This window comes from Cataglyphis hispanica, chromosome 1, assembly GCF_021464435.1.
Source record: "Cataglyphis hispanica isolate Lineage 1 chromosome 1, ULB_Chis1_1.0, whole genome shotgun sequence".
NCBI lineage: Eukaryota > Metazoa > Arthropoda > Insecta > Hymenoptera > Formicidae > Cataglyphis > Cataglyphis hispanica.
In genome coordinates, this window is record NC_065954.1 from 20,093,073 (window position 1) to 20,102,978 (window position 9,906).

The 9,906-nt window shown below is 30.7% G+C and overlaps 4 protein-coding genes across 7 annotated transcripts; 1 reads left to right on the forward strand and 3 right to left on the reverse strand.

The window, feature by feature from the left end:
- Positions 1-3: 3 nt before the first annotated feature.
- LOC126852312 (28S ribosomal protein S27, mitochondrial-like) lies at positions 4-1,614 on the reverse strand. The gene is made up of 2 exons (XM_050596982.1): positions 460-1,614; positions 4-374 (listed from the first exon to the last, which is right to left on the reverse strand). The coding sequence occupies exons 1-2, from the start codon at positions 1,519-1,521 to the stop codon at positions 78-80; spliced, it is 1,359 nt and encodes a 452-aa protein (XP_050452939.1). The 5' UTR covers positions 1,522-1,614; the 3' UTR covers positions 4-77.
- A 539-nt stretch (positions 1,615-2,153) lies between these two features.
- On the forward strand, positions 2,154-8,217 carry LOC126852056 (WD repeat-containing and planar cell polarity effector protein fritz). Of its 2 annotated transcripts, XM_050596541.1 has the most exons (15): positions 2,154-2,334; positions 2,478-2,607; positions 2,684-2,861; positions 2,938-3,131; positions 3,216-3,316; positions 4,267-4,381; positions 4,491-4,700; positions 4,775-4,938; positions 5,021-5,125; positions 5,203-5,411; positions 5,497-5,620; positions 5,692-5,861; positions 5,931-7,657; positions 7,756-7,885; positions 7,985-8,217. In XM_050596541.1, exons 1-15 carry the CDS (start codon positions 2,252-2,254, stop codon positions 8,068-8,070), a joined length of 3,726 nt encoding a protein of 1,241 aa, XP_050452498.1. In that variant the 5' UTR covers positions 2,154-2,251; the 3' UTR covers positions 8,071-8,217. The 2 variants fall into 2 exon arrangements, with proteins under 2 accessions (XP_050452498.1, XP_050452501.1); XM_050596544.1 differs by lacking the exons at positions 2,154-2,334; positions 2,478-2,607; positions 2,684-2,861; positions 4,267-4,381 and having other exon boundaries at positions 2,995-3,131.
- LOC126852512 (protein Flattop) lies at positions 2,691-4,079 on the reverse strand. Of its 2 annotated transcripts, none has more exons than XM_050597387.1 (3): positions 3,759-4,079; positions 3,341-3,609; positions 2,691-2,881 (listed from the first exon to the last, which is right to left on the reverse strand). In XM_050597387.1, the coding sequence occupies exons 1-2, from the start codon at positions 3,951-3,953 to the stop codon at positions 3,364-3,366; spliced, it is 441 nt and encodes a 146-aa protein (XP_050453344.1). In that variant the 5' UTR covers positions 3,954-4,079; the 3' UTR covers positions 2,691-2,881; positions 3,341-3,363. The 2 variants fall into 2 exon arrangements, with proteins under 2 accessions (XP_050453344.1, XP_050453336.1); XM_050597379.1 differs by lacking the exon at positions 2,691-2,881 and adding an exon at positions 2,910-3,152.
- On the reverse strand, positions 8,214-9,855 carry LOC126852502 (uncharacterized). 2 transcript variants are annotated; one of them, XR_007687832.1, is made up of 5 exons: positions 9,686-9,855; positions 9,476-9,565; positions 9,246-9,379; positions 8,843-9,179; positions 8,214-8,757 (listed from the first exon to the last, which is right to left on the reverse strand). XR_007687832.1 is itself a non-coding variant. In XM_050597345.1 (4 exons), exons 1-4 carry the CDS (start codon positions 9,707-9,709, stop codon positions 8,894-8,896), a joined length of 534 nt encoding a protein of 177 aa, XP_050453302.1. In that variant the 5' UTR covers positions 9,710-9,855; the 3' UTR covers positions 8,214-8,893. The 2 variants fall into 2 exon arrangements, 1 of the variants encoding a protein (XP_050453302.1); XM_050597345.1 differs by having other exon boundaries at positions 8,214-9,179.
- Positions 9,856-9,906: the final 51 nt, after the last annotated feature.

The following is a 9,906-nucleotide window of genomic DNA, read 5'->3' on the forward strand; positions in this document are numbered from 1 at the left end:
CAGTTTTGTTAGTTTTTTTCGTTTTAATCCTCTGTACAAGTATTATGTTCTATATTCCTTATTTTATAGCACACTTCTTAATTTCTATCTTTGATATCTGGTGGTATGTAAGATTCTGCAGTAATCAGTGCTCTTAATTTCTTTTCGCTTTTGGGCATTTTACGTATACGTTCGTCTTCTTTGCGTTCTTTTTCCTGTATTTTCTCTATTTGTAATTCGAGAGCTTCCTCATTGTCAAAGAATGTCAAAAGTTGTTCTCTCTCTTTCAATTCCTTCTTAATTTTCTCTACATTTGCTATTCTTCTTTCTTTTTCTATTGCTTTTATTTGTGTTTGTAATATTGAAGCTCTTACATGTTCCCAGTCAGAATAAATCTAAAAAAAATCGAAATAATTAACTTGCCAAGTGTGAAATAATTAATCGAATTGAAAAGAAGTTTCTTTCATAGATATTTAATACCTGACATTGCTTTGAGATATCCTTCTCAGCTTCCTCCTTCACAGCAGCTGTAATAAGATTCTCTATTGTTTCGTTTAAATTTTCCTTAAGGTTTTGTTTCTCTTTTAAGAGGGATAATGAAGCCTCCACAAGTTTGAACTTTTCAAAATCTTGATCTTGAAGATTGCTATTGTCTTTCGATATTAATTCAAATATTTCTTCATAAACTATGTTATCTTGTATCACCTCTAGCCATTCCTTTATCAACTTCAATACATCATCATATTTTTTATATAATATTAAGCCTCTCAGTTGACAAGTTCTTCCTAGAGCATCCATCCTATGCTTTCCTTGAAAATTCAGAGTTTTGCCGACGAGATCTCTTGGATCAGTGAGATCGAAATGATCATCAAAATAAGGGTTTCTTAAGTACTTTACACGCACTTTTATTTCCTCTTTGGATGTATCTTGTGGAATTTCAGGTTTCTTCCAATCGTCAGGATTTTCCAGATACTTATGACACGCGTAAATGCAGAACGCGTTCGTAATAGGATGACCCGCGTCTTCCTGCAACATGACCAAGCTCGCAATCTTCGCGGCGGAGGCATAATCTTTCCTCTTTAAAAAATGATCCATGAGCATGTTGAAGTCGAAATAATCGGGAAAGATGCCGTAATTGAGTCTATCGTTCAGCACCTCGTGCAGTTCTTGGATAAAATCGTGTTGCAAGAAATATCGTATCGCGGCGTGATGCGTAGAGTCGAGAATGTTGGTCGCTTCCGTAGACTGTCTGAGATTGTGCAGAGTCTTCATCACCTCATCGATGTACGAATCATCGGTAACGCTATTCACGAAGATGTCGACATCAACGGCGTTCACCTTGCCCGCGCTCCCATATTTCTGTTCCAATTCGGCGAACATCGTCATCGGCTTGATCTTCTGCAATAACGGCGAATCCAATCGACGACTCCACGCCTCATCGCAGCGATACGCCTCCGATAAAAATGATCTTTTCTGTGTTACATTTTTAGATCCACTACAAACGCGGCAGAGCCTCTGACTATATCTGAGCGTTTTCAACATTTCCTTTATTTGTTATTATCCCTCACACTGATCATAACATTATATCATTAGTTACTTTTTTTTATTATTAATTGAGGTTATGTTATTCAGAACACCGGGTATCAGTATAGCCAACCTGACAATAATAAAATTTATTGCCAACTTAACTCTGCGATTTTGTCCAGTCCTAATGCAAATAACTAGATAAGATGCGTGGAAAAACTTCTTTGCCTCTAAAATTTTATCACGTATTAATTAAAAATTATAAAATTGTATATATAAACTTAGATAAAAATTTAAAAATATGAATATGTTATTATTTTATATTAATATAAATTTAAAATTTATCAACTATTATAAAATAAATTGGCTATTATAAAATATAAAACGATATATCATATTAATGTAGTTACATACATTATATAAGAAAAGCAAATGTAGTAAGGGCCTACCTAGATGGATTTGTATAAACTTATATGCATAAGGAAATTGATTAGTCCATTTCTTTATGCGTTTGTTTATGGACCAATCAATTTCCTTATGTATATATTTATGCGACTATGCAAATCCATCTTAATAGGATCGAAGGCAAATGGCGCGCGCTTGTAATTTGTTATGTTCTAGTCTATTATAAATGTTTTTTGTGCCTTTGTGTGGTGTCACATAACCTATTTGCTGTAATTGTTTACGTAGTGTATACAAATTTTCATACCTCTTATGATATTTTTTGTATTTAAAGGTGCGCTTTATAATGTTCGCGTTAATGAAAGAAGTGATTTTCTGGAGCTTCGATGATAATATAAGCATAGAAGACACAGATTTTGGTGCATTCAAGTAAAGAAACATATTATATATTTATATTATAATTGTTATTAATAACAATTTTTACATTTCTTGCTCTGTGCCACAAGGGCATTTATTGTGCTGTTGCAATAATTCGTCTGTAATTTTTTTTTTAATAATTATAATTCTTTTAGATACCATGATAAACGAATTGATGGCATGTATGAAGAAGGTAAAAGATCTTACTGCCAAGAGCGTGGTATGACTTATGTTCCAGAAAACAAAAAGGGAAACAAGTTAAAACATTCTATTAAATATTTGGAGGTATAATAATCCATTCAATGTCTTAGATAAAGTTTATAGAGAATATATGCAATAAAATTTTTATAATTATATACAGGATCAACTCAGAGATAATTCTGTAATTTATTGTCAATGGTACAATCATTCTGTTGTACAATTAATGCTCAGCAATGGTTTGTTAGTACAAATACAAGTTTGCCTCTTCAGTGGTGATATACGAGAAATTCATTTTGATAAATATCTCGTAGGGAAATTATCAGAACATGTGTCCGATGGTAACGCATTATTTTATTCACTAAAAATTATTCACTATGCATGAAAGATAATATTGTATCTTTTTTTTATTCACAGTCATTATTACTAAGAATCATTTAGTTTGTATATACAATGATAACCTAGTGACATTGGTATATTTTACAAAAGCGAAAACACATGTTTTTGACAAGATCAATAAATTAGAACCTAAGTTAATCACGACAGATTTATTTGTGCCTAATGGACGTAGACTTGACAAGAAAATTCAAGTAAACAAGTCTGCTGACTTGGTAATAATCTCCAAATTGTTTCTAAAATTATAAATACAAAAATAGATTTGATAGCCAATCTGTAAAAAATCTGTACTTTTATAGATATTAATTTGGCGAAAATCTACAATGAATGAAGTTTTTCCATGGAGTCCTGCTATGAAACAATATCATCGTGCAAACATGCATCTGTTTCGACTTACAGGGTATGAATGAAGAAATATACTTACAATTATAATTATGCCATGGTTTTTTAATCTTCATCATTTTCAACAAATGTATAACATTGCTTGTCCGTTTGATCTCTTTTTGCTGTATTGTTTGATGGCGCCATGATTTCTGCTTTTTCCTTACAATTAATCTTTTTTAGCTCCATTTTCTTACATAATTTTTGATGTTTCTTTACATATAATTCCCATGAATCTTTCTTGTACTGGGGAGTCATTGATAATTCTTTAGCAATATTTCTGGTAATCTTCTTTGGTAAATCCCATGTGCCCTTACAATGTTTTTTAATACAATTTTTACATAGTACATGAAAAACTTTAAAAAAGATGTAATATAATATTATATAAAATAAACTACTTTATATAAATATAAATAATTTACATTTATGAATTTTTAATGCATTTATAATTTTATACAAACTTTAAATGTTCCCCATGGTGAATGTTCATCTTTGTTGGCATCATTTAATATATGTCCATTATTATCTGCAATAAATTTAGTAGTAACACAGTGTCTGTTTGGCAAACTTGGGTACCATTTTGATACTTCCCAATTTCGCAATCTTTTTGGTGTAAATGTATCATCTGTCCAATGACCACGCCAAAATTGAGACATTTCTAAGCATAATTTGTTCTTTTATATTAATATACATCAATTTTATACCACTGTTACTTCAATTATTATAAATCTTTCTATGATGTCAAGTCGTGTGGTTAGTTATGCATGTCGCTATGCCTGTTGCTATGGTCATGTAAATCTATTATGCTTATATATATATATATATATATAAGCATAATAGATTTATATATGTATGTATGTATGTATGTCTGTATGTACATATATGTATACAAATACTATGGTATATGTGTATATATTTTACATAAAAAAATGTATAGAATGTATAGAATGATCATATTAATATTTTCAGAACAAAGTTAGAATTGTTATGTTACATTCGTACTGAATTTGATCCTTTGTGTATTATGTTTGATATATGTGATGACAACATTATTCATTCTGTAGAACAAAAAGTTTCTAGGAAGGTAATTGTTGTATAGTTCATAATTTTATTTTTCTTTCAATTTAGTTATATATATATTGTAATTAGCTGTATTTTAAAAAATGCATATACATAAATGTAACATATAATAGGGAGAAGTCACTGTAGAGTGGCGTACTTACGAAGTTTCTCGGCAAAATAAATTAAAAAGAATTGCCGTAATCTCCGTATCACTGCCGACGCATACAAGTTGCGTGAGATTTTCGCCTCATCAAGAATTATTGCTATTATGTTGCATTGATGGCACTATTATGATATATGATCAAACGAAATCAACAACTACTAGTATAAAGGCAGCGTTTGTAAGTTTATTAAACAATAATGCACATACACATTTTAGAAAAAAACTGATGTCTTTTTTTTCTCTTTTTTCAAGATACCGACTTTGGCTGCTTGGCATAGTGATGGTATAATATTCGTAGTGGGTAATGACAGAGGTCAGTTTCAACATTTTGATATCACTTTAACGTGTATCAAAAGCCAGACATTGAACGACGAAACAACGCCAGCAAATATTCTTGATTTGTCACCATATTTCAAGTACGAGCAATAAAATGATTAATATGTATAGAGATATGTGTTCGCAATAAAATCCAATTTATGAAATCATTATACAAAATAGGAATCAGCATACCTTGTTACATATGGAATGGAATAGGAAAAGCGACACGAATCAAATTCATTATTACAACAATAACAATGCTTTATTCTTGTTACTTTTCGAACGGTAAGGAACACATACTATTTCGGGTAACAATATATATATATATATAATACATAGATGAATGATTTCTGTATCAACAGAGGACCGATTGGCGTTATTAAAGTAATCGGAGGCGATACTTTATCTGGGGACGAACTAGTCAGAAGATATTTGTCCGATTCTCGAATAGAACAGGCAACTGCCTTATTATTGTCAATGAATTGGGATACACAGTCACACGTATGCATGCAATCGCTCAATCAAATCTTAAATTATTTATTCAAGTTACCATTAACAATGGAACGAGAAGGTAAAATAAAATTTTATTAATTCTGTGATCTACTCTAGTAAACTATAAATGACTAAAAAAATGCAATCTTATTAATTTGAAACAGGTCTGATACAAAATGCACTGGGTAGTTTTCATGTGCCTATTAAACCGATAAGTCAGGCTGTCGAAGAGGAATATGGAGATGAAGTGAGAGATTTAACAAGACGATTCTTCTACCATTTATTAAGGTGATGGATGTTATATAATATTATATATATTAGAATTTCAAAATTTATTCTAACGACCATAAATTCTATAGATATAGGATGTTTGAAAAAGCCTTCAGACTAGCTATTGATTTAAATGATCATGATCTTTTCATGGACATACATTTCTATGCTGTGATTCTAAATGATATGGAACTGGCAACTGCAGCCAAAGAGAAAGCTGAGAAGATTCTGAGTAGATCAAATAGCTGCAATGATTCGCGTAAGAATTGCATAAAAAATATTTTAAAAGGAATGTTATAAAATATCATACATCTACAATTTTTTATAGATTCAACATGTTCGAGAGCATCATGTTCTATATGCTCTGATTCAAGCAATGAGAAAGGCGAAGAAGAAGAGGAGGAGGAAGAAGAAGAAGAAGAGGAAGAGGAGGAAGAAACATATAGTGAAGAAAGCGAAGATTCTCGAAAAGAAGAACGAGCCAATCTAAAACAATCGAAAAGGCGCCATTATAGAAAAGCCTCCAGTCAAATCCCACCCTTACCAGTTGTCCATCCTCATCATGATATCAAGAATGCATTCACTACATCCTATAACAATATTCCATCCATTAATAAGACTGACTATCCTCGAATACCTTCACTCCTGGATACTTCTAACAGTATTTTAACTTCGTTTAATCACTCTTCGCATGTTTCGAATCCATTTTTAGCATCGACCTCTTTCAACAAATCATACAATGTTCAATCGAACTTCTCACCAGTTAACACGACAAACATCATCAACAGTTCTCTGGCGTTTAATAATGCATCGGACGATTTAATGACTACATCATTCGGTAGTGTTTCTCTCACTGAATCAGAAGTAATAATCGATGATCAATCTGGCAACAATTTTGACACTAGATCATATGACAAATCGTTACTTAATGAAATACCATATTCTTTCAATAGTTCCACTGCCAATGCAATGACAACTTGTGCACAGGAGGATAGCTTTATCTCAACTCCCTTCAACAAACCGGTGTATGAATCCGAAGACATTGAATCTAATTATCTGGCAAGCTCATTAAATGCTATTGACAGTAACATTATGTCAACGTCGTTCAGTACTCGAATCACGAACGCTCCCGTTTTGCATAGTAATTCCTTAAATGTAACAACGACGAATAATAACTCTGAAACAACTTCTTCCATATTACAAAGTGTAAAATCATCGAAGATAACTGATAAATTACTAACCAGAATTCTCACTGACACCGATCGTTTGTCTCAAATTCAATCGCCTCTTTCAGACAATATTTGCAACAATCTGATGTCTACCTCGTTTAACTATCCCGAAGGTAATGCAGCTTCTGAAAATAGCGGAATTATGTTTCCTAATAGATTTAACAGCAACGATCAAGGTATTAAGTTACAACAATTTGAAACAATAGAAGAAAAAGAAATGGGCATCGATATTCCACCGCCGCCTTCTTTGACAAGTTCTCTCGCTAATTATCTTCATGGTCTACCCAGAAAAAATTATCCTCTGTCCAAAAGTGCTCCAGGTTTATCAGACATCACGGACGAATCGATTCACAAGTTTTCCTCGAGCAAAGCGACTTATGTGTCGTCGCGCATTTTACAAAAACCAAATTCCACGTCGTCTAACATATCTCAAAGCCAAAAAACCCCGTCCCCATCTTTTAAAACTTATAGGTACAATTACGACCTAGATTATGTACCATTTCATAGCGCTCGTGATGACACAGACTTGCAGTATTCACAAACAACTGGTAAACAAAGTTTTCCTACTCAAAACTTTCATCCTAGTTATAGCGCGCAACATAGATTATTCGAAAATAGATATTCATCAAGATCTTTCCAAAATATTAATGTAAATAAAGAAACTAGAATATTTTCCAACATACCACCTCTGCCTGTGATTAATACATCTACTGCCAATCCGACAATCGGCACAAGTTCGCCGTTCACCGACGCGCCAGTAAGTTCCAATGAAAAGCCAAAAGTGAAGTTCTCGGATACTGTTACTCATATATTAGTACCTGGCGCAGTAAGTATAATTTTTAACAAAGATATATTTTGTATCTCTAAAATAATGTCTAATATATATCATTTTTTGTATATATACATGTATATGCATTTGTATAGATTCAAGGACATAGGCAGAAACGACCTGCTACACAAGTACATGTAACGGATCCTAAACGTGAACTAGCTGAAAGTCTTCCACTCTGTCTGGGTAATGAAGATTATCTTAAAGATTTTCAACCATTATCTAGTAAGTATTTTACATAATATGTTTCGTATTTATAAATGTTAAGAAATAATTTGTATGGAACATGACGATCATTAGTTCTTTGTTTTTGATACTTTGCAGAAGACGACATAGACGAGAAAGTAAAAGAAACTCTCAAATCTGATGACAGTACAAAAATTAAAGTTGTGCATTTTGGTTTATTGTAAATCTACAAGTAGAGTAAGAGAATTTGTTAGAATTAATTTAATACTTGTTGCGAAAATAGTTATATTTGCATATACCATTTTATGTATATATGTATTGTTATGATAAAACAGTGACAGAAATAAGATAGAAGTTGTTAGGCGGATTAAGTCACGAAAAATAGCACTCTCCCAATTCATATTTAAAACCTGAAATCCCCCTTAGTTCTTTCACAAATTTTCTTTGTTGAAAATATCTTTTGTTACATATTGTGACATCTGCATATAGATATTTTATACATTATCAAAGAGCTAAGAATCTAGTATATACAAGATTAGAAGATCCAAATATAGATAATATACTTTCTCAGACAGATATACACATTTCATCTTCTCAAAAGCAATATATATTGCAACATTATTTTAAATTTTTATATTAGTTTGTTTTTTACAAAATACTTCTCTCTCCTTTAAGCTACAGAAAAAAAGAATTATGCAATATAATCTAATATTAATCTTTTATATCTTAATTTTATCATATTATTATTTTATTTGTACTTTTATGTTTATTATGTTTGTATTTATTGCTCATATTTTTAAAATTTTTAAAATTTGTATAAATATATACATATATCTCAAGAATAGAGTTATTTTTCTACTAATTTTGTTTAGTTTTAATTAAGTTTTTGCTGTTATAAAAATTTATATGTACTGAAAAAAAAAGTATTCTTATAATAGAAAATTAATAATATTCTTACAATGGAAAATATTTTTATATATTAATATATATACATACAAGAGCATTGTATTTGCATTTAGATGTTATATCAATTGTGATAATTTATAGTTAAGCTTTGTTCTTCATTGTATCTAAAGTAGACTTCAAATCAAGTAATTCTTTGTCTGGTACATATCGCTTCCGCTCTAACGCAGGATCATAAGTATCTACATTAAGAGTAACGCCCTGTGGAAGGGATGCTTCTAATGCTCTGATTAATATGGAACATTTAATACCAGATACCTCTGATAATTGTGTATGCCTTTCATAAATTTTAATATCGTATTCAGATATGACTGCTGTTGTTCCAGTTTTATATTTCTGAATCTTCAATTCCTGAGGTGGTAATGCCCAACTGAAGAAATATGATGTTAGAAAAATATAAAAAAAACAACATTTAAATAAATTAATGAAAACTTACCTGTTGTCTACATCAATTTGCATCATATCTGCTAATTTATTCATAAATATTTGATAACATTCAAGCACTGAATAATCGTAACCTTTAATTTGTATATTTATCATAGGTAAAAGTGGAAATTTCGATTTTCCTGTCTATAAAAAAAATATAATACAAAACATATATATATATATATATATATATATATATATATATATATTTCAAATATTTTTACGATCCAAAAATCTAACCTCTAGATAATTAGGTTCGTACAAGCTTCCGGTATAAAATTTTGCTGATAAGGTTTTCCTTATGAACGAATGTTGTTTACTCGATATAATCTGTAATAAAAGTAATAATCAAACACAATATTGTGATACATAAATAATTGCATTTGCATAAAGATTATTTTCTTCAGTATGAAAATTAAATAATTAAATTAGCACGGAAATACAATATACCTGTTTGATCAAATTTAAAGCCATTTTCCGTGATAATAAACAATAACAAAATTAATCTTCAGAAAACTTTTAATTCAAAAATCTAATTGTCAAAAATAGTCACTTCAACTTTTGTAGAACTATATAAATTTTCTCTCATCTTCGATCAGCTGATTGCTTGCGCCTCTTGTTCCTAAAACTGACGTTGACGACTGTAATATATGTGTCGTTTCATAGAAATT